Source organism: Amborella trichopoda, chromosome 1 (genome assembly GCF_054954075.1).
Source record: "Amborella trichopoda isolate Santa Cruz 75 chromosome 1, AtrichopodaSantaCruz75HAP2 v2.0, whole genome shotgun sequence".
In the NCBI taxonomy this organism is placed as follows: Eukaryota; Viridiplantae; Streptophyta; class Magnoliopsida; order Amborellales; family Amborellaceae; genus Amborella; species Amborella trichopoda.
The window spans coordinates 34417811-34443109 of record NC_142336.1 but is presented as its reverse complement, the minus strand read 5'-3'; the positions used below and the strand labels follow the sequence as shown (position 1 = coordinate 34443109).

At 35.9% G+C, this 25299-nt stretch overlaps 1 protein-coding gene across 3 annotated transcripts in view; it reads left to right on the top strand.

Moving 5' to 3' along the window:
* Window positions 1–25299, top strand: part of LOC18433326 (uncharacterized) — a 49562-nt gene that overhangs the window by 23063 nt on the left and 1200 nt on the right. Inside the window, exons 4-10 of one of the 3 annotated variants that reach the window (XM_020666562.2) lie at window positions 4754–4906; window positions 5094–5332; window positions 5446–5503; window positions 7671–7877; window positions 11578–11795; window positions 13561–13639; window positions 13752–13889. In XM_020666562.2, coding sequence (XP_020522221.2) covers window positions 4754–4906; window positions 5094–5332; window positions 5446–5503; window positions 7671–7877; window positions 11578–11795; window positions 13561–13639; window positions 13752–13889 — 1092 coding nt within the window. Of the gene's footprint in view, window positions 1–4753; window positions 4907–5093; window positions 5333–5439; window positions 5504–7670; window positions 7878–11577; window positions 11796–13560; window positions 13640–13751; window positions 13890–25299 lie in introns of all 3 variants that reach the window. The other 2 variants (XM_020666561.2, XM_006843420.4) reach the window with 2 other exon arrangements.

Here is a 25299-nt window from a genome sequence, read left to right as displayed (position 1 = left end):
GTTCTAGGGGATGGAGATGGGTGGTTGCAGGTGGGGTTAACCAGTCCATTCCCATGGGGTTGGCTCATTCCCGCCGGAGGTGTGCTCAGTTCGGGTGAGAGTGATAGCGGCTTAGCTCATTGAGTGAAGGAGAGTTGCAGAAGGTGGTGAGCGTAAGCGGCTCTCTTTGCTCATAGAATGGGCGGGTCCGAAGGGAAAGTGGCTTGGTGGAAGAAGGGGAACGAACCTTGTGGGTGGCTTGCAAATAGAGTGAAGCTGCTGGGCTAGCCACCGTGGTGATGGATCTCACTTCAAAAAGGCAAGAAATTAGGAAGAATAGCCTCCCATAATCAACAAAAGAGGGCGATAGGGAAGCCTCGGGCTTGAATTTCAAAGAGGTAGGATTTCTTAACGAAATTGAAATTTGAAGAATACTTCAGCCCTAGAGTTTGAAATTATTTTTGAGGGGATGGATATCTTTCAATAATCTCAAACCTGCACAACCAAAGACTTGGAAAGACAACCACCTAGAACAACAAAGGTAATCAAAATTTGATTTGGTTTCCAGGAAAAAAAAAAAAAAAAAAAAAAAAAAAAAAAAACCACTAACCTTTCATGTTAACACAATCTCCTACACAAGCCATAACAGACGAAAAAAAAAAAACACACTAACCTTTCATGTTACCACAATTTCCTACACAAACCATAACAGACAAAAAAAAAAAACCCTTAAAAACCTTTGTATTAAAAACCCTAAAAAAGAAATATAAAAAAAGACACTTTTTACCTCCAGAGGGACCAGATGGTTTAGTATTGGACCAATGGACTAGGCCTTCAATCTAGGGGCTAGACCAGATAGGATAAGCCAGAGCGATTCATCAGTTCCAAGTCAAAGCCAAGTGGTCAGGTCGAATCTAAACAACACTGATCATCAACAAAGTGCAATGGTTTACACGATCAAGTGAACATTAATATAGCGGGTTTGAGGGTTCAAATCCCATGGCTAATAAACATCTTTGTTGAGCTCAATTTTTGAGATAAAAAATTGAGGCTATAAAAAATGAATTCGTAGCCCTAAGTTTGGTACACATGACCTTTCAAAGAGTCATGATAAAATCTACTACGGCATGAGTGATACTTACATGTATGAGAAATGTGAATAGGATATCATATTGTGTCCCGATAAGCGGATACGGCCACCTAGGCGGGGTCAAAATACTAGGGCAGCCCTAAAGCAGAGAAGGGGGGGTGATATATGGAAAGAGAGAGAGAGAGAGAAAGTAGATGTCCATGTGGAAGCGTGAGATGGATAGAGGGCTGTATTCTCCCTTTTTTTCTTCTTATATGGTAGAGAAGGAGAGAGGGCTCGCTGAAAACACTTGAAGGTCTTCTTTTTCTTCTTCATCTTCTTGCATGAAGAAAAAGAGAGAGCATATGCATCCATGTGTGTGTAAGTGTGAGAGAGAGGCCTCACATCAAACACTTATCTTTCGCTTCATCTTCATATATGTAGAGCGGGAGCATATGAGTCCAAGAGAGAGAGAGAGAGAGAGAGAGAGAGAGAGAGAGAGAGAGGGAACTCGCATCATAACTCATAGACTCTTGTCTTTTTTTTATGTACAGAAAGAAAGAGCATATGGGTCCTCATGTGTGTGTAGAGAGGGAGAGGCCTCGCATTGAACGCTTGAAGTTGTCTTCTTTATTAGAGAGAGAGCATATGTGTTCATGAGAGAAAGTGGAGTCTTCGAATACTTGGAGGTCTTATTTTTCTTATATGAGAGAGAGAGAGAGAGAGAGAGAGAGAGAGAGAGAGAGAGAGAGAGAGAGAGAGAGAGCATATGGGTCCATATGTATGTGAGAAAGAGGCCTCATATCGAACACTTGAAGGTTGTTGTCTCTTTTTCTTTTGGTAGAGAGATAGAGAGCACATGGGTCAGTGTTTGTGTGTGTGAAAGGGAGAGAGGCGCATCATCAAACACTTGGAGCCCTTGGTCGAGGACTTTTTTCGGGCCAGGGGATCCATCAAGCTGCCTAGGCGGCTCTAAGGCACCTCTGCGCCTAGGTGGGCGTCCTAACACCAAACCGAATATTAGAAGGTAAAAAGTAATACTCGAGGGTTGAACTCTTATCTCACCCATGGAGAGGTAGTAAGCTCTTCCACTAGGAAAATCACAATTTCAAGTTCATTTGAATGTGTTTTGTTTTAATCATTCTTTATATGTTTTTTTTATTTTAGTAGATTTTTTGTATCTTTTTTATTTTTTTCAACACTTTTTTGATCGCTCAGGACTTGCCTGGTTAGAATGGTTGAATTGGCTGGTTTTACCAGTTAGGTCGATTAAACTGCTTTCGGCCCCATGTCCGGTTAACCGTTGCGGTTCGATTTTGCGAACACTAGACATAATCAAATTTAAACTCCAAAGCTCTCTTGCTCTTCCCTAAGGCATACCCTCAACCAGGATACCCTCAAATTAAATTTTGACGGTTGCTCATTAGGAAATTTGGGACCATACGATTTTGGGGAATCTTCATAGACTGTTATGGAAATACTATTTCCTCCTGTACTTGCTTCCGTGGCACCTGTGACTCCACTTGGGCTGAGGCCAGCACCTTGCTCGAATGTCTCTCTAGGTTTTACCATATCTATGGGGAGAAACTTATTGCAGAAGGAGATAATGTCATATCGTTCTTTGGGCCAACAAGAGCACTTATTGTCCTTAGTGTCTTGCTCCTAGTTTTTAACCATATTTTCATTTGTGCAGGCGGCTTGTAGTCCGCTTTTGCCATATTTGGTGGGAGGCGAATGTGGAGGCCATTGCTTTAGCAAAGGAGGGTGCTGCCATCTCAGGTCCCTGACGATCTCATGAATTTTTGTTTTTTAACATCTTGGCCAGATTTTAGTGTCTTCTCTCCTCCTTTCCACCTCTTCTCCCTCTCTTACCTCGATCCATTTATCTCCCTCCTCTCCCCTTTATACTTTCCCACTCACTGTCCAAGTCTGTCTTCCTCCCATTCTTCCCTTTGTTTTCCCTTTGACTTTTACAGGCACATCCTTTTCATTAATGGGCTTTTGGACACAATTTTGCCTTGACTCTGAGCACCCGAGTTGTGGGTTGCCCCCTTCTACCTCCCCATTTTGGCCAAGCACCCCTCTCATAGTTGCTTCCACCCTTTTTTTTTTTTTGACACACACTCGTCATATGCGTGCTTTTTCTCCTCTCTTTCTTTATTTCTTTCTTAGCTTTTATAATTTGTATGGAATACCCAAGCACGTGGGTTGCCTTCACTTCAAGTTCTCTATCACTTCTCTCCCCCTCTTACACTAGACTTGAGTTGCTGAGCATTGGGCTTGTGGGTGACCTTTTCCCTTTTTTGACACATGTACTCATCATGCTGATGCCGTCTCCCCTGTCTCTCTTTCTTTCTCTTTTTAAGCTTTTATTATCTGTACAGTGCACCCAAACATGTTGGTTGCCTTCTCTCCTCATGTTCTTTGTCACTTTTCTCCTTCTCTTAACCTCTTCCCGCACTTCTCTTTCGCCCTTACCTCATCTCTCTTCCTGTTGAAGTCTTACTGTTCCTCCCTCTCGTCCTTCCTTCCTTCCTTAACCTCTCTCCTTATACCTTTCTTGCACCCGTATCCCAAAGCAATTTTTTTGTACAAGAGCCGGGCTTGTGGGCTGCGCTCCTTCCACTGCTTGTGAGAAGTGAGAACCTTTGGAGTTCATTACTACATAGTAATATATAGTCACCATTTTCAAGAAAAAGAACAACACTTTTAGTGAGAGAGAAGGGCTTTTGGTGATTTTTTTCTCTCGCAACAAAAAAACTGTCGTAGAGCAAAAGTCCTGCCAAAACGATGAAATATTCAATCCCCAAGCTAGTGTGTGTGATTTATTTTTATTTTATTTTATTTTTTGTTTTGGTTTGTGAAAATAAGAATAAATAAGAAAAATTCGGTTTTGTGCATCTTTTTAGCATTTTCGTTTTTTAAATTTCAAGGGCTTTAAAGATTTATGCCACTGTTGATTGTGGACTTTTATTTTATGCCTTCAACATTTAGTTGAATTATTTTTTACATATTTGATATTTCTCTTTGTTAAATGAGTAGAATATTGAATCTATTTGACTTATTGCTTCATGTTTTGGATTATATTTATTTCTATTTTTTAAGAAGTTTCTTATTTATTTATTTATTTTTTTTGTTTTGTCCTTTTCCCTTTACATTCCCTTTATACTTTTCTCCATTATATTTAATTTTTAAATTGACCAATTGGTGAACCAACAGGGAGCAGTCCAGTCTAAATACCATTGCTGATAATGAGATGCAAGACACTTCTATAAAAAGTGTGGATACATCCTAATAAGCAATAAGATTATCTGACATGTGCAGATCTCGTCTCATTCCCATGTCTTGGTATGCATGCTAGACCAAAAGAAAGTAGGAGTGTCTAGGTTCATCTGGTGGTGATACGATTTGATTTCTAATTTGTTATGGGGTTATGTATTACAAGCCTAGATTTTTGAACTGCCTCCAGATTGCTGAACTAATTTCATGTTTGTCCTTCTTCATGCTTGACCATGTTGGTTTCTGACTGTCATGTTGAAAGAACTGCTTTAAGGTTCTGTTGTTGCTGTGAATGTTTCTTGTTCGATTTTCCTTGATATTACAGCCTGGAGTTTAAAAGATATTCCTTTTTGCGGCTGTTTCTCTTTCTTGGGTGGTGGTCTAGTTTTGACTTGGGGTTTAATTTGTGCTTCTTCTGTCTGGCAGCAAGTGGTTGAGTACATGGACCGTTCTGCCGAACTTCTACAGACGAGAACATCTAAAGATGCTGCAACTGCATTGGCTGTTATTAGCAATGCATTGTCACTAAGTTCGTACTCTGAGTGCTTGATTGAAATGAAGGCAGATGCCCTTTTCCTGGTTTGTGATTCTTGCTGATTGTTACATTTCTGTACTAGTCTAATACTTTGTTATGCTTCTCTGATTACTGAGATTAAATTCTCCCGTTAAATGTTATTGCTGGTCAGTGCATATAAAAATGTTACTTTCATTTACTTGAAAAGATTAAATTCAGATTCTAAGAGTACGTAATGTTGGCATGTCTCAGATGCGGAAGTATGAGGATGTAATTCAATTTTGTGAGCAAACTCTTGATTCTGCAGAGAGGAATTTTCCCTTTGTTAGTGTTGAAGGTGACCAGAAAAGTGTGGATGATTCTGCAAGCAGAAAAAGTGTATCTGTACGGCTTTGGCGGTGGCACATGATTTCCAAATCATACTTTCATTTGGGAAAACTCGAGGAGGCACTTGATTTGCTGCAAAAACACCAGCAAGCGAGTTCTGAAAAGTAACTAATACTTGTTCCGAAATTTTTTTCATCTATCTTCTTGTGGATTTGAATATGATGATGCTCTTTTATGCGTATCTAATGCAAATAAAACTGTCCTGGTGTAGTAGCAGGAGTTTAGAATCTGTGAGTGCACTCATCATCACTATACAGGAACTATTACGTCATAAGGTATTCCCTCATGTCTTTTCCATGTTTCTAATTTTCCCATTTATTATTTAATATCAATATGCTGTTTAATTGTTATCAGACTTCATTTTCACTTGGTTTATTAATTTTGGCCACAACAAAATTCTTGTTGATGCTTGTTAGAAGTATAATATCAATGAGAAGGAAGAGAGTGCTGAGAGGAAGAACTGAGAGAAAAGTTAGAGAGGCAAAGAAAGTGGGAGAGAGAAGGCAAGAAGATGGAGAGAGGTGGCTGGAGGCAGTCGGAGTCCCATTAGGGTGGCTTAGCCTCCACAGCCTTCTCTGTAGTCTTTATAAATTATGCCCTTAATTCGCTTATTCATTATACTAGTGTCCTTAAGTATATAAAAAAAGGACAAGAATGCCCTATTCGCCCACAAACAATGCACATACCTAAGTGAACTGATCTTCGACACTCCCTCTCAAGCTCGAGCATAATTATCACAATGCCTAGAAAAAATTATCCAAGTCTGGTTTTGATCAAAAGCCTTGGTGAATATATTAGCCTGCTGATCCTCCAACAGCAAATAAGGAGTTGATATCACTTAATACTTTCTCCCAAATAAAATGACACACTTCAATATGCTTTGTTCTCATGGAATACTGAGAATTTAGGCGTGGTACCAATAGGCGATAATATGAGAGAGAGTAGACATAGTTGGACTGGTGTGTGGCGTCGACCATGTCCAACACCTGTTAGGAGGTGCGAGTTAGTTCAAGTGGAAAGATTGAAAAAGGCAAGGAGTATGCCCAAAAGAATGTGGTTGGATTCGAAAAGAAATGGGGACTTTTGGCCTCACATTGAGGATATGGCCTTTAATAAAGCAATATGGAGAACCAGGATTCATGTAGCCGACCCCAATTAAATGGGAAAAGGCTAAAACGATGATGATGATGATGATTGATGATGATAATGAGTAACTTTGTATGTTGTTCGCCCACTCTTGGCATTATCTTTGTTGGAGAGAGAGAGAGAGAGAGAGAGAGAGAGAGATTCGTTCCAAATCGAAAGTTTAGGAGATGTGCAGCTTTTATAAATTGTTCCCCATTCAACCGTCAGGCTAAGAAAATGCGCATGATGAGGTAGAATTGCATGTGTTGAGGGTGGGCCCATGGGAGGGGATTTTAAAATTTACAAATTCGTAAAAGGTGAACTAGGGAGTGCCCTCTCACCATTTTCCATGACTTTTAGAAGTGATTTATGGGATTAAAACTACATGTATTATGATGCATATATTTTTGTAAATGTAATATGATATAACAGTAATACATATGATTTGAGTAAAATAAGAACATGGATATAACATGAATAAAATATAGATATTGTATTTGTATGTTTAATTAGACAAGTTAGAATGTGTATCTACGTATGTGCCACATGGATAATTATATTTGTATCTGTGTCCTAGATTGCAATCCATGCTCTCTATATCCTTGTCTGTGTCTGTATCTGAATCTGGGCGTTTTAGAGATGTAGATACATGTGCGCACACAATCATATATAATATGACAATTACCAGTACACAACTTGCATACATGCATATGAATATGGAAATATGTATCTGTGTGTGTGTGTGTGCACCCATGCGTGCATGTAGACATGTAATTTTGTTCAACTTATTTAAATGAATAAGATGTCTACATACATATGTAAATGACATTTATTATAAAGTATATTCTGACGAATCCCGAAGAGAGGATTACTAATATAAATGTCTCATATGCTTTATTATGAAATGTATGTTCTTAAAGAAATAATCGATGAGCAACCTTTAATTCCAAGTGTTGCTTCTCACTGTCCTTGTTGATGTCAAATCAATTTTCTTAGATTGGATTTGAGTTCTTCCCTTTTCTCCCCTGATACCCATAAATTTCAATTCCAAAATACAACCAACTTTCAGTTGAGCTTTTAAATCTCATTTCATATCATTGGTATGAAAATAAATAAAATGACTGACTTGTCTGGCAAACAAATCAACATTAACCTGACCTAACTGTTTACGAGATTATGTTTACAATCAATGATTTGTTTGCTTTATGATGTTTTATATGATTTCCTTTAATTTTGTATATGGATTTCTGCATGATTACTGTTATTAAAAAAAAATCTGCATGATTATATGACCTCTCAATCTGCTTTATGGTGCAGGCTGCAGGGAATGAATCATTTCAATCAGGGAAGCATGCCGAAGCAGTTGAACATTATGGTGCTGCTTTGGCATGCACTGTTGAATCACACCCTTTTGCAGCCATTTGCTTTTGCAATCGTGCAGCTGCCCATCAAATTTTAGGAAACATTACGGATGCTGTAGCAGATTGCACCCTCGCAATAGCTCTTGATGCAAATTATGCAAAGGTGTGTAAGAAAGAAGATGAAATGTATTGTGTAGATCATGGCTTTTTTTCCTTGAGGGGCAAATTTGAGCATTTTTTGTGATGATATATGCTATGTTAGGTAACAGATTACAAGAGTCTTCTCTTACAATCTGGGTCCAATGTATTCATAATGGGATTCTGGGTTACTAGAAGTTACATGGGGGGAACTGTTCTCATCAATATTGTTTATTTTTATTTGCTTGGTAACTGTATGTCTAATAATTGCAATCAAGATTTTGAAATCATCAAAATGTCATAATGCCATTCTACCTACCAGGGCTTTTTTTGCTGCTTTGTAGCATGAACGTTGCTTTGAACAATTAAAGGCCACTATACAAAACAAAATGGATAAGAAAAGGAAAGAGATGCCTTGTTTGTGCATTAAAATGGGAATGAAGGCTGTTGTTTTGTAAGGCTTTTGAAATATGTATTAAATAACATCTATTTTCTAATGAAGTGGCATCTTTTCATTATTTAAGACTTAAATTTAATTTGTTGTTTGGGTAAATAATAGCTGTTCAACTATGCAACAACCATTATTTAGCAAAAAAAATCAATTTCTGAAAAGGTTTCGTAAAAGAGTGTATAGATAAGCCAACCACCCTCTGTCTGCTAATCTACAATGGCTGACTTTATACTAGATCATTCTATGATGTCTGCCAGTTGTCGATGAGAATAGATGCTAAAGCTCTGGTTTTTCCATATACCATGATCATCATCATAGCCTTCTCCCAATTACTTGGGATCGGCTACATGACTCCTGATTTGCCATTCTGCTTTATTTAAGGCCATACCCTCAGTGAGGCCATACGTCCCCATATCTTTTCAGACTACTTCCAACCATGTCCTTTTGGGCCTAACCCTTTCCCTATTCAATACTTCCACTTGAACTAACTCGCACCTCCTAACATGTGCTGTACTAGATCGACACCACACATGGTCAGCCCACCTGAGTCTACTCTCTTTCATCTTATCGCGCCTATTGGTGCCACAACTAAACTTTCCCGAATGGATTCATTTCGGATTCTATCCCTTCTTATCTTGCCACTCATCCATCTCAACAACCTCATCTCCGCTACACTCTGCCTATAAAGTAAAGCTGGTCTTACAGTTGTCTTATAGAACTTACCCTTCAGCTTCCTTGTTATGCAACAATCACATAAAATTCCAGTTGCACATCTCCACTTTGCCCACCCAGCTCTAATTCTATGTGACATCTTCCTCATTCTCCTTTCCATTTTTCTGGATTATCTACCCAAGGTATCGAAAGTGCGGTGTTTTTTGTACTTCATGGCTGTCAATCTTAACTGCTTCCCGGTTTCTACTCCTATTACTACAAAACTTGTATTCTATATACTCTGTCTTGGCCTGGCTAATTTTAAAACCTTGGGATTCTAGATTATCCTTCCAAAGTTCTAACTTTGCGTTGATGCTATTTCGGGTCTTATCGATCAAAACTATATCATCTGCGGACAACATGCACTGCGGTACCTCATCCTACAGGTGCCTAGTTAAGTCTTGCCATATACCATGATATGGTGTATGATATTTTTCGTTTCAAAAGTATGTCTCTGATTTACCATGAAATGTTATATAACATTATGGCTATTGGCAGTTCCGAGGCTATATTGACATTTTTCAATGCCATGTTTCGTTCATTGTTATTTTGGAATGTAATCGAGGATTTTCTCTTCGGGTACCAAAAAGGAATCCTGCTGTCATAGTCATGTGGCGTGATTATGTGTCAACCAGATTATGATTGACGACACCTAAGTTATTAGAAATGCCTATGCAACCACTCTACCAGTGGGAGAGGAAGGGATGAGTATATCGTTTAATTTGTTGAGGGAGTACCATATGTGCATTATTTTGAGGCTGGGAATACCATCCAAATGCATCTTTTCTATTGTTAACGATAACACTAGATGAAAGAATGATATATCCCTCGTCATCTCTATTAGTTGTGCATGATTATAAAGTGTATGGGGGAATACTTGCATCTCAATTAGTTTGTGCATGATTATGAAGTGTATGGGGAATACTTGCATACTCCTATAAGCTAATTTTTGTAGCATTAGCTCATTAGCTCATGGCTCAAAAACTCTTAAAAAATCCTTTTTAGAGGGATTTGCTTGGCAACAAATTTTGCACATAAATTCTCTTGAACTTGGTGAATAATCTTATAAAAAAAAGGAAAAAATAAAAAAGAACCTAGAGAATGTATTTCTTTAGAATTTTAAAATTAAATTTTGATTTTCAAATTGTTCATTTGTAGATCTAGGCCTCTACAAAGTTTGGTGTTAAACAAATTCAAGGCTTGAATCTAACAACCATTTTTCTTTCTTGAGATAGATCTGTGCGTATTCGTCGTATTTCCTTTCTCCTAAAAAAATCATTTTCTCCAACAAATTCGCCTGGATCGGTTTTTTTAGTAGTTTTTAAGCTGTGAGCTAGTGCTATAGAACATAGTTGTGGGGATCCCCTTACCTAGGTGACGATCTGAATCTTGTCTGAACACTCCTGGAAAACAATCTATAAGGGAGCTCGATTTTTAAATTTTGGGATTCCGATCCCCACTATTAGAGATCTAGATCCTCATTGTAAGGGGATTTTCTTAAAGGCCAAGATAACAACCAAATTGATGATTTTTTTTATTTAAAGTCAGCTAGTAATGCAACTGTACTTTTAATATAGTTGCGTTGCTTGCTGACTATAAATAAAGGGGTCCATACTTTCAAGAGCATATAGTTCTCCATTATAGATACTTTTTATAGTTGAGAGCAAGATCCTTCAAAGGTTGGGATTAAGGTCTTAAAAGGTTGGGATTGAGATCCCCAAAAAATTGGGATTGCGATCCATAACTTTTGGGATCACAATCCCTAATATATACATTGTACGAATGGCACTCTAGTCTCATCCGTAGGTGTTTTCTATGCTTTCACGGTCTCGCACTCCCGATCCCAACAATTATGCTATAGAAATTCGACCATGAGATTAAGCAATCATACTATTCATTAAGTGAAGGGCATTAAAGTCAGTTTTATTTTTTATTTTTTAGCTTTTGCCAGCTCTTGTGGGGAGCTGTTTTTTCGTTCAATGTTTTTTAGTTGGGTAACATGGGACCTGAAGCTAAGTCTGAAGCTAAGGCCAAAGTGCTGAATATGACTCATAATGCTGAATGCTTTCTTACTGCTCACTTGGGCTGTTCTATGGAGTCACTATTATTTTTTAAATGATGTTATTTTCCATATTACTATAAAGAATGAACAGTATGTTTATGGAAAAATGCATCAAAGGTGTGGTGCAGACATATTTACTGTTTTCTATCATCTAATTTTTTGAATACTTGAAGTTGATATTCAGTGGTGGATGGAATACTTGCCTTGGTGTATGGACGTGCCTAACAAATGTTGTTTCTGTTAAAATTATGTTTGTTATAAGCAATCAATGCTGTTTCTGTTGTATTTATGTTGCAGTACTTTCTATCATGACTTGCCTGAAATGGTCGTGCTTAAAAATGTTGTTTTTGTTATATTTATGAAAGCATTCAATGTGGTGTAGTTTAGTCTCACAATCTATTCATGCATATTACAGTTCTTTCTGCCATGCATTGCAATTCACTCACAAGCATCATATTTTACTTAATCTTTTAAGCAATAACTATGACAATGTCTTTGCAGGCAATTTCTAGAAGAGCCACCTTACATGAGCTGATTAGAGATTATGGGCAAGCTATCAATGATCTTAAGAGGCTTATTTCACTTCTTGAAAAGCAGGAGGGGTGTGGTAAAACTGGAAGATCAAGTATTTTAAATGATCTGAGACAAGCTCGTGGGAGACTTGCTGTACTAGAAGAAGAAGCCAAAAAAGGACTTCCATTGGATCTATATCTGATCTTGTGAGTTCAATTATAACCTTGTGCATCATCATTAGGGTCTGTTTGGATAACTTTTAATTTAGATCTAATAGACTATCTTATATAAAACTAATATTCTATATATAATATTGTCTTGTCTGTTGTTTGGTATGTATCTTGTATTGTGTTTAATATGTTTAATATTATTTAATTAATTAGCTTTTTTGGTGAGCTCCAGCTATTTTTAGCAATATCTGGCCCAAAAATGTGAGATTCAGCACATTACTGTGAATAAAGTAAAAACTGCTTTTAAAAAAGAGAGAAATTTATTTGTAAAACTGCTTATTTGTTTATCTCAGGTAACTTTAATATGGACACTGTGAAGCAACAGATAATTCATTATCAGGATTGATTTTATTGAAATAGTGAATTATTAGTTATAACGAGTTTATCCAAACAAGCACTTAGAAGTTATGCCGCATTTTATCACATTATTTGGAGGTTTGGTTGTCATGCATGTTTGGAAGTATTTTAGTTCATTGAACGATTGTGATGTAACACGTAGATGCGAATATATTCTAGTGCTCATCAAATGCATATGGTCAATGTAAGTTTGCTACATGCACCTTTGATGTTGTGTTACATTCCACAGACTTTGTGTTTGTAGCGCTTTAGCTTCACTAAGCTTCCTTGAATGAGATGAGACATTTCAGATAATTTTGATCCAATGAAATTTAAGAAAGTTTCAGAGGATACACTGTAGCAGTCCTTTCAAATATCTTGCTTTTGATCCCAAATTATGGATCTCTCCAGAAATTCTCTTAGCTCTTTTTCTTCCTCAAATCCTTGTTTTTTTCTCTTGGAATTCTCATCTTTTTGGAGCCCTTTAAATAGACAGTTAAATGAGGTTTCATTCTGGGAAACCTTTTCACAAGACAATTTAAGTGCAACTCTCATGATATTATGGAAAAAGGTAACATTCATTCATTGAATCGTGAGTCTCACAGAAATAGTTTGCACCAACTTCTTTAATGCCTATTAAAGCTTCCTGTAGATGCATGGTGGAATATTTGGTTCTCATGTTATGAGATTTCTGAGTAAAACCAATTGTTCACATTCATTCGGATAACAAATTGATTTTGATAGCTGAAGGGAAACAATTTGCTTCCTTAGATAAGGGGATACTTTTATATTTCAACATAAAAGCAAGGAGGTTTTGATTACCAAGATACCACCTTGACATCCCCGTGAAAACAGGTTTAGCAAATTCTTTACTTCTGAAAAGAAATGGAAATTTTGAGAGAAGGGTGATTTTGGATAATTGATTGGGAACAGCTGCTAAACTCAGAAATAGAAATTCTGTGTGCTTGAAGAAATAGGCTCTAAAGGGGAGCACCTTGGACTCCATATGATACTTATATCTTGGAAGCCACTCCAAATGGGCTCTAATGGTGCCCACCTAACAAGCTCCCTGAAAATCATTCATAACTGATTTAGGAGAATATCCTTATAATTTTTTTCTTTTATGCCTTTCCAATCTGGCATTTTCCCTATTGCTGTTTCTTTTTTTTCTAGAACGCTGTTGCAAGTTACAGCTATGTTGAACCCAATGCTTTCTTTTGTTTTATTTTCTGCTGATTCTTCTACGGATCAGTGAAGATCCACATCAAGTCGAAAGCTGTTTCCACATATGCTATGAGCTGTTGTGGTTTTTTTGGATGCACTGTAGTCTTTTTAGGTGTGTTGTATAACCAAATGTGAAAAGCTCGTTCACTTGGACTGACATTGTTTCGGTCAATCCACACAGGGGGGTTGAATCATCTAGCACAGCTTCAGAGATCAAGAAGGCGTATCGAAAAGCAGCATTGAGACATCACCCAGATAAGGTCTTAAATCTTAATATTTCACTTTGACTCCTTAAATTTGCTTTTAAATCTCTTCAAATTCTTCTCTTATTAGTTTCCTTCCATAAATATTTATGATGCTGTGTTGTCATAGGCTGGTCAATTTTTGGCAAGGAATGAAAATGGAGATGAGAGGCTCTGGAAAGAAGTTGCAGATGAGGCCCACAAGGATGCAGACAGACTATTTAAAATGATTGGAGAGGCATATGCAGTGCTCTCGGATCCTGTAAAGGTTCGGCATTTATTGTTTGGAAAATATATAGAACTTGTTTTGTTCTTGAACATGTATGGGCAGATAATCTACATGCCAAAAATGGATATTTTACGTAACCTTATGGACTAGTGGAAACCATAGTCCAATCATCTTATATCCCTTGAAATATGAAGGTGATAACCTGTCGCTTATGGTTTTCCATAGTTCATTGGGTTTTATGTACTTTCACTCATCATAAATTATAATCACCAGTCTGATTTCAAAACTAAACTTATAAATTATATCATATTCTAAGAGCAAGGTTGACCACCAGATAGGAATTCTAATATTTGTGTAACATGCTAGGGCAGGAACTCTTTTGCGACATGTTTGTACCCTTGGTGACAATTATTGCTGTTAAATTCAATGTACCAGGGTTTATCATGATAACTTTTCATGGCAATATTTGCAATATTATCTGGGTAAATTGAATTTATTATTATAAGTTAAGGTTCCATGATCCTATTCCTATGAAAAGAATTTTCAATATGATTCACCAAAACAAAAACAACAAAGAACTTCCAATATTAATTGGATTCCAATTTTAAATTTAAAAACATTGCAAATAAATTCACCAAAAATAAATCTAAAATGGGAAACTTGGGACAAATTCCTAAATATACATTCTGCTATATTTGAGAATCACTATCAAGTCAATACATCGGTGTAGATCCAGGGATAATCTTTTGTTCGATGGCCCTTGGGCTCTTCACAAGGATCTATATTGCATATCTTAACTTAGAAACTGAATGATACTGAAATCAAGTTAAGTGGAATGGAAGTATTGAAAAAGTTGTATGAGCAAAAGGGTTTAAAGTAATCCCTTAAAATTGAATTTAACATGCATTGATGACTTTAAAATATTTATACTCCCCATATATATATATATATATATATATATATATATATATATATATATATGGAAATGCTAGTGTAGGTAAGTAGGCCTGTAGCTACACATGAGCCTAACAGCCCAGATTGAATTTGGGCTGATTTGACAGACACGATCTCATTTTGTATTTGAATTTTAATTTTTTTTTAATAAATGTGAAATTTTAGGCGTCTACTGTTCTCATCAAGGAACATCTAATAAAAATATTTAAAAATTAATTCGCAAGATATAAATTGACCAAAATATCTCTGAAAAGTTTTAGGAGTATATTGGTCAATGTATTTCTCATGAAATATTTTTTTGATATTTTTATTTGATTCTCTTATTTTTAAAGAACATACACCCAAAATTTCAAGTGCTTTGGATTTATCAAAAAAAAATTAAAATTAAAATACGAAATACAATCGTGATCATTGGATCGGCCCAAATTCAATCTGGGCCATTGGGCTCATATGTAGCTGTAGGCCCACTGTCCTACGCTAGCAATTCCCATATCTATATATATATATATATATATATATATATATATATATTGATCTAGATAATGCTTGTGATAGAGTACTTGAGATTTGATATATTGACCTAGAGAAAGCTTATGATAGAGTACCTCGAAATTTGATTTGGTGGGTGTTGACAAAGGAGTCTTCAGGCACTACATTGACTGAGAGAGAGATATGTATGATGGAGCTCTAACTAGTGACAAACAACTAGTGGAGAGAAGTGAGTTTTCAGTGGCAATAGGTCTACATCAAGGGTCAACATTGAGCCCATACTTCGTTGTCTTAATTATGGACGACTTAATTAGGCACCTACAGGATGAGGCACTGTGGTGCATGTTGTTTGCAAATGATAGTTTTTGATCGATGTGACCCGAAACGGTGTCAACACAAAGTTAAAACTTTGATGGACGCCCTAGAATCCAAAAGTTTTAAAATTAGCCGGACTAAGACAAAGTGTATAGAATGCAAGTTTAGTTATAATAGTAATAGAGACGAGGAAGTAGTTATGATTGACGGCCATGAAGTACAAAAAAGATCGCACTTTCGATATCTTGGGTTTATCCTAAAAAATGGAGAGAATGAAGAAGATGTCGCACACAGAATTAGAGTTGGGTGGGTAAAGTGGAGATGTGCAACTGGAATCTTATGTGATCGCCGCATACCAATGAAGCTGAAGGGCAAGTTCTATTTGACAAATGAGATCAACTTTGCTCTATGGGGTTGAATGTTGGACGGACAAAAAACAATATACCCATATAATGAGTGTAACAGAGATGAGGATGTTGAGATGGATGAGTGGCAAAACAAGAAGGGATATAATTCAAAATGAATCAATTCGAGTGAATTTAAGTGTGGCACCAATAGGCGATAAGATGAGAGAGCGTAGACTTAGGTGGGCTGGCCATGTGTGAAGCCGACCAAGTATAGCACCTGTTAAGAGGTGCAAGTTAGTTCAAGTGTAAGGACTGAAAATGGCAAGGGACAAGCCCAAAAGGATGTGGTTGAAAGTAGTCCGAAAAGATATGGGAACTTATGGCCTCATTGAGGGTATGGCCTTTAATGGAGCAGAATGGCAGACCAGGATTCGTGTAGCCGACCCCAACTAATGAGAAAAAGGCTATGATGATGATAAGATATATATATATATATATATATATATATATATATATATCTATATATACATATATATATATACATGTATATATATCTATATATATATATATGTATATATATGTATATATATATACATATATATATATACATATATATACATATATATATATATATATATATATATATATATATATATATATGTATATATATAGGGAAATGCTAGTGTAGGCCAGTGTTACATATGAGCTCAACGGCCCAGATTAAATTTGGGCCGATCTGATGGACACAATCTCATTTTGTATTTGAATTCAAATCATGTAAAATTTTAGGTATCTATTGTTCTTATCAAGGGACACTTATAAAAAATATAAAAAAATAATTCGCAAGATATAAACAGATCAAAATACCCCTGAAAAGTTTCATGGGTATTTTGGCCAATTTATTTCTCACGAAATATTTTTTTGATATGTTTATTGGATTCTCTTATTTTTAAAGAACACGCGCTCAAAATTTCACGTGATTTGGATTTATAGAAAAAAATTAAAATTAAAATTAAAATACGAAATGCAATCGTGTCTATTAGATCGACCCAGATTGATTCTGGGTCTTAGGCTCATATGTAGCTGTAGGCCCACTGGCCTATGCTAGCATTTCCCATATATATATATATATAGAGCGAGAGAGAGAGAGAGAGAGAGAGAGAGAGAGAGAGAGAGAGAGAGAGAGGATAATTCTATAGTTAAACAATCTTTCAAAATACAAAAGTTAATATTAGAAGGGGTTGTGAAAGGGGGATTTATCAAAAGCAGGGTTTCTTTTTCTAATAATGTTACTTTTTAGGGGAAGCTTGCTTATTAAACAACGGTGCAAGTGTAATTGTTAAGATAAAGTGGTGCTTTTCTCATCATAAAGACATATTTTAAAATTTACTAAAAGAGAAAAATACCTATACCAATGAAGTTTCAGGATACTACTTCGAAACTGCCATGAAAATTTGAAATGTACCCTTAATGATTAAGCTACTTATAAAATACAATTTTTTGCCCGAAAGTGATATTTTTTTATAAAAAGACCCCTTAATCCTATACGTCATACTTAGAATGGTGTGCGAATCCTTAAGTTATATTTTTGGTCCTTTTTTTCTTCCCTGATTACAAAACGAGTATATGACACTGTCATTAGAAAACGGATACTTTATATTTTCACTAAAAGATATAATTATGGAGTGAAACTCAATTCTTTATAAACAAAATACATTTGTTTTTTATTGAAAATGTCAATTGTACTGTCACAATGAGAAAGATGCCCATATCATTTTATAGACATGGAAAAATGAAAGGAGCAAATAATGTAATTTAATATTTCACACTCTATTCTATGTATAACGTATAGGATTTTGAGAGGTGTTAACCATAGAAAAACCATGTTAAACATTATTCCATAAGAAACGTTGTATGGTTCAGTAAGTAAAATTTACAATAAACTCCTGATAAATTTCCAATAGAAAAGATGTGTTCTATAATATCCCGATAAGATACCTGACCTATAATATCCTGATGATAACAAATTGTCACAAAGTAGTTCTCTTCGTCTTTTGAACCTCCTCTTCCTTTTCCCTTCTGCGAAAAATTCCATAAAGTTTGCATAAACATGACAAGTTGCACAAAAATTCCAAAAAAGAAACATAAAATATTGTTTAGATGTGCATACAAAGAAATACAGATGATACAAAGAAATCACAAAGAAATACAAAAGATGTTACAAAGAGTAGGATAATAGAGTATGATGAAGGATAAACCATAAGTGAGCAAGACATACAAACACAAAAGCAGAAGCAAAAGGATAAAGCACACCATAACAGGAAACTAAGCTGAGAGGCTCTAAGCAGCACTCTGCCTTTACAAACAACCTAAGGGGCCTTTATAGGCACCGGATTTGAAATCCGAACTTTAAACCATAATAATTTAAAAAGCTGGCCTGTACAGGTGGCCATTATGAACAGTAAAAAGTTGAACAGTGGACAGGTGGCCGACATGAACAATATAAAGTCGATGAACAGTGGACAGGTGGCCGACATCAACGGTATAAAGCCGATGAACAGTGCACAGGTGGTCGACATGAACAATATAAAGTCGATTCGTCCTCATCTTGAACAGTTATTCGTCCTCATCTTGAACAGTGATTCGTCCTCATCTTGAACAGTGATTCCATTCTTTAATCAGTGTCATAGTCTAGGGGAAAGCCATCAGAATTATAATTGGTGAAGAATGGTTGGAAGGGCTATGTGAGGGTCCAATGTAGGTATCATCACTGGAGTTATCTGTTGGTGATTCAACAGGAGGAGGGTGATCAACATGCCATATATGTACTTCATGTAGCAGTGCAGCTCTTCGGGGAGTCTCATCATTCCATATTGTAGTTCCTGTATAGACATCCAAAGGAATCCATTATGGCTAGATTCTGTTAATGTAGCACATGAGGATTTTTAATTCTTTCCAGAGTTCTGTTTGAAATATCCAAAAATTTAGGAGATTAGAATCATACCATCCAATGGTCCGGATATGGGGGTGTTGGGTAAAAAAGGTATGTTTTGGATATATTTGTGGTCTAAGGTCTAGGTGGAAGGCTATAATGATATAAGGCTTGTGTGGATAACCAAAGGATTCTATCAATTGATCATAATGGTAATGCTTTAAAAGTAATTTATAAAAGTTGAAAGCTTTGGGATTGGGATGGATATAATTGTTCCATTGTAGGAAATGACAGTGTCTGAGATAGGATAATAATTTCCTGACATGGAAATTAAAACAAATATGGTGGTTTTGGGTAAGATACCAGAAGAAACAAAGAGCTTCCCTTGGCATATTATAAAAATGTCTGGTTTGAAATAAAGATAAAAATGGATATGTAGGATGGCATCGAATTCCTTGAAAACATTCTCCATGATTTCTGATTAATATTTCATGCATTTCTCATTTCTTGCTTCCATTGTCTTGGTGAGGATGATCTCAAATATTTCATCAGGAACATCTTTTGATTCATCATCAATTCTTATTATTGCTCCTATAAAAGGGGCAACTTGGAGAACAGTTTCTTCTGAAAATTTCTGTCGAGAAAATATATCTGCTAAGATATTGTTCTTTCTAGAAATATGTTTATACTCAAAATTCCATTGAGAAAACTAACTTGCCCATCTGAGTAATTGTGGGTTTGGAAGCATCTTATTTTTGAATTTAAGCATATTTGGAAAAGCTGACAAGTCCATCTCTATAAGAAAAGTATGTTCTATTAGATGAAATTGAAAATTTTCACTTCCTCTTTTTACTGCAAGGATTTCTATAAAAGTAGAATGGTAATGAAGTTCAGATTCCTTGAATTTTCCACTTTAATATCCACAAATCATTCTGTCTTTTTCCTTTTCTTCAAGTAAAATACATGCCCAAAATTCATCTGAAGCATTTGTTTGCAAAGTCCGTTTTCCTGTAGATGGGATTTTCAAAGAAGGTAAATTCTGAGATAATCATTTGAGCTCTAGAACGCACTCAGTTTGTTTTCTTGTCCATCGTGGTGCTTTTTTCTTTAGTAAAAGATAAAGGGGTCTAGTGAAGAGAGAGAGTTTAGGAATAAAAGGGGACATATAATTTATAATTCCTAAAAATTGCTGAATTTGCTTTACAGAAGATAGGTTATCTGGAAATTCTAACAAGTGTTTTGCTATATGGGGTTGAAGTTTATACATTCCATTATGGAAGTGCATACCAAGGAAATCAATTTCTGTAGTAGCAAAAACACATTTCTTTTCAGAGAGCATAATACCATATTTACAACAGACGGAATGGAATTTCTCTAACAGGAGAATATGACTATTAAGATCAGGAGAAAAGAGGAGTATGTCATCTATATATCAGTGCCTTTGTTGAGATTGGTTCAAAAATGTTACTCAAGACTTTTTGAAAATATGTGGGTGCATTTTTCAATCCAAAAGGGATGACTGTCTATTGAAAATGGTAATTTGGTAAACAGAAAGCTGTTTTAGGACGGTCACCTGGGTGAATTCCCATCTGCCAAAATCCTGACTTTAAATCAAATTTTGAAAATATGTGTGCGTGAGAAATCTGAGAAAATAGTGCAATTTGATTTGGCAAAGGGAATTTATCATCTGCAAGAAAAACATTCAAGGGTTGGTAATTGATAACTAACCTAAGTTTTCCTCGAATTTGTTCTTCTCTTTTATTTACATAAAAAGCTTCACAAGCCCAAGGAGAACTAGTTGGCTTAATTAATTGTTCCTTTATCAAATCTTGTATTTCTAGCTTGGCTTGTTCCAAAATATTTGGATTTAAACCTCTGTGCGAAGCCTTTGTGGGATTTACGTCCTCATTTTTCTTAAAAGGCAGTTTAACATAAAAATTCTGGTTTCTCGAAAGTGGGTTGGTACATTTTTTGAGAAACTCAGAGTGGGACTTGGCACAGCAGTCTGACACAATTTTCTGTCGAATGGTTTTCAGGGAATAGGGTTGATCTATACAAGCTATCCAGGGTAAGGTTAGGTTCCTATAATGCAGTCCTTTGGAAGTCCATTGAAGTTTTACTTGATGTAAAACATCAAATCCGAGTAAAAGTTCTTTATTGGGTAAATAGGATCCTAATAGTTTATGTTGGATAACTAGTTTTGGAAAAAGCGTTATCAAAATGGGTTTGCTAATCTGGTTGATGGTAAATTTCTCTCCATTAGCAGCTCTAAAAGTCTGGTTACATGTTTTCCAAACTGTTTTGGTAGTAAATCAGGTTTTAAGATATTAGCTGATGCCCCTGTATCAAAGAATGCTGGTATGGTCAAAGGTTTGGAATAGTATTCGTGGAGTATCTGGACCAGGGCTATTGGAGTAGGCTGGATGGGTAAACTGTTTATGTCTGAAATATTTTCCTGTGGAGACATTATCTCTGGGATTTGTGTGTTGATTATTTCAATTACCTCATTGCCAATAAGAAATGGATAGCAATTTCTCTTGACTTTGCTCATCATCAAGAGAAAATACAGATTCTAGATCTTCATCAATTTCTTCATCCAAAACCTTTGACAGCAAGTGCATTATCTTTTTTTTCTTTTTCTGATTAGGGCAGTCTTTTGCATAATGCCCTTTCTTTCCACATACATAACATCTATCTCCTTTCTTGTGCCTGGAACCTTGAAATCTTGACCTTCTAAGATATCTGAATCTTTTGAATTTCTTTTGTCTTCTTTTTTGTTCAAGCTTCTTGCTGCCTTTCGAAGTAGTTGGACACACACACTGTTTTTCTGCATCACATTTGATCTTGAGATATGGTTTATCACAAGATTTTCTTAATAAATACTTATTTTTTTCCATTTGTTTCACAAATTCAACTTGATTGCACAATCTTTCCAAAGCATGGAGAACAAATTGATATAATTCACCAAAACTGGTGTTTTGAATTGTAAGTCCTTGATTTTCCATTGTTTTTGTTGCTTCTTTACCAAGAGTAGGAGGTATGGATTCAAGATAAAATTGTTTTAAATTTACATCATCAATTCCTCCTGTCTTATGGTATCTCTTATTCATCTTTGAAAAATGTTTTTCAAGATCTTGTCTCTTAAAAGAACAACATTTGAGCTAGAAAAATTCTTCTCTTGCAGCAATTTGTTCATGTTTCACTGGGCTTGAGAATTCAGAGACTAAATAATTAAGAAATTCAACAATGGACTGACTATTTCTCAACTGTGTTTGCCTGTATTCTCCAAGACTTATATAACAATAAAAAAGGCGTCCTCTTAGCCTAACACTAACTTTAGAAATTGTACTAGCTAATGTATTTGCTGGATTGAGCATTTCTGAATGCATCCATCCTTGAATCTCTCTGAATCTATCATTCCATCTTGATGGTGGAATGTCATCAATTGTAATGCCTTTAGATGAGTCATCATAGGTAGGGATAGGTTGAGGTTCTTGGTGGTCAGGAGGATTGCTATCTTCTTCCATTACTGGGTCAGGTTCATGGGGAGGTTCTGGAGGATTCATCATTAGTAAAGATTCTGAATCCTTGGAAGAAGAAGAATTATCTTCAATAAAAGTTTCAGATGTATCAGACATATCATCTGAAGATTGAGTTTCAGATTGTAGATTAACTTCAGGCTGTTTTGTCAAATTTTTGAGAAATGAGCTCATATTATTCAAGGGTTTAGAGGTGGTATGAATATGAGTTGGAACAGAAGAGGCTACGATATCTGATTCAGTATCAGATTTTTGGAACATTTGGGTTTCTTTTTTTGGTAATTGGGGATCAGTAGGAGGTTGAACTGTTGGTGGTGGTGATGTTAGGGGTCTGGGAATTGGATTTTGGTAAACTGGGTATTGATACATTTGGTTTTTTTCTTAATTGGGGAAAGAACATTTCTTCAGGAAAACGTCTTTCTACTTCAAAAGAACTTAATGCCCTAAAACCATAATGTCTGGGAGGAATTAAACCAGTAGGCGGGTAAAGGGTTCTTGTGGGTGGAAAGGGATCAGGACTTCTTAAGGTAGGGTAGTTCTGGGTATATGGATTTGCTAACAAAGGTTGGAATTGGGACTGGTATTGGTGTTGAGGGTATTGGGATTTCATCCAAAGATCTTTTTCAAGGCTTTGCAACTGTTTTTCTAAAAAAGCTTTTTCTTTTCCCTTTTGATTCAATAAGTAAGACTGTTCATGAATATCTTTCATTGTATACAAAATTTGCATCAATTCTTCATGCAACAATTGATTTTTTTCTTTTAATTGAACAATTATGCCAAATAATCCCTGCAACTGAGAAGACATAATATTTTGCTTTTCTTCTATTCGAAATAATGCTAAATTCTGAGACTTAGCATTTTCAGCTTGCCAATTCAGGCTGGCTTCAGCTAGAGAAATGGACTTTTGTGCTCCAGTAGCATCTCTAGTATTGGGATTCTTTATCTTCCATACATGTTTTTCATTTTCTTGAAGTTTTTCATAGTCACGTAATGGAGGAAAATTTGAGGCATAACTTGAGCTTAGAGGATCAAGGGCTAAGCATTCTGGGATATGGTTTTTTTTTGGATCCTTTTTATCATCCCATCCACTAGGGACGATTTCTGAATCAGTGTGTTTGGATTTTGGACAACCATAAGTCACATAATAATCCCATTTTCCTGAACTTTCTCCAAGTAATCCAACAGATGGATCACCTTCTATATATCTTTGATGAAGGTTTTGTTGAGATGAGTTTTTGTTTTTGGCAGAGCATCCAAATCATCTTCAAGACAAGAAGAGCAATTACAGGAGTCAAACCAATTATGTCCATTAGAAGTTTTTTGTTCATAAATTGGCTTTCCTGTTTTGTCAAAAGCAACTACTGGGACGTTTTCAAGCAATCATTGGAATTGAGTAGGAAATATTTCTCTAGTCTCGTTCTCAATGACTCTTGAGGTCTGAAAACTTAGCTGTACGGTTCCATCAGGCATTCTTGTCATTCTGGAATCAGATTGCATCAATGGTTGACTTTGATTTTGAAAAGTTTCATAATTTGTCGCCCATGTAGGTGGAATCAATTCAAGCAACCTTTCTCGAGATATTTGTCTAGGAATATAATGACAGACAGGTTGGGAATTATTGTCAACTTTGATAAACAAGGTTGTATTTTCTTGTTCAGGGGGTAAAGGGGTAACTATATCAAAAGCATGGTTTTGTAGTCTATACACCATTGATAATGGAGTGTAGCTACAATGGCTGTTTCAATCTGTTTGGTTCTTGTGATCTGTAACTGGACTTTAAAGGCAGAACTTAAATGAGGGTCTTTAATTGGGATATTAAAATTTGGGAAAAAGGTAACAAATATGGTTCCTGCATTCAAGGTTGTTTGCACAGTTCCGATACATGCATGTTGATATTCTAAAAATCTGGAATCTAACAAAGCAATTCGGAAACCGCTTCCATACCTTTTCTTCCATAAAAAGTCAATGCTAGTTTTATGGCTCCAAAATGAATATGAGTATAACCATCTTTAAGCCATTGGGGAAATAGGTTACTGGGTAAGGTAATGGTAATGTATTGTACAGCTTGGGTAGCAGGTATTTGGTGTTGGTCAAAAGAAGAGGCTTGAACATATTCTTTAATAGCTTCAGGATTTTTTTTTCCACACAGCTTTTTGATTCTTTTGGTCCAATTTAGGCTAGATTTATCATAAACATGATAAGGATTAATTAACTGAGAATTGGTTTCAGAAAATTTTCTTGGGGTATAGGTTATTTCAAAAAGATGATCTTGTTTTGAAAACATTGGATGGAAATTTGTACTTGAAGGGGTACCATCTAAAGAGATATCTGAGTCATTATCCTCTGCCATTTTAAATTTAATTTTTTTAAAATAATTTACTATATTGACTGTAAATTTTGAAAAATGGTAAGGCCAACTTTCTTTTTCCTGTTAACAAGGTATGAACTCCTTCCACGGCCTTCTTGCTTTCAACAGAGTTCCTGCTATATTAACACTAAGAACGTATTGACAGTGGAATAACATCAACACTAAAAATCAACCTTTAGTTCATACTATGTTTTCTGATGCGAGAGATCCTAGACCAGCTAGGCAGACGCAGAGCATACTAATCTCGGTATGAGCTCTAGATTAACCCAGCCAATATAATATACTTTGCAGAATGTAATCTCAATGTAAGATGTGCATGCAAAGAAACTTTCGGTTTATCTTCTCCCTATAGGCTCTATTGTTGACCAATTTTTTATTTCCATTGAATCTGTCTTTTGTGGGGTATAAATGATTCAGTGATAACCTGCCCCTAAAATTGAGCTTATTCTTTTTTTCAGTATCAATGGCATTGGGCCTGTGTTCAGATTGCACACTCCTATTCATA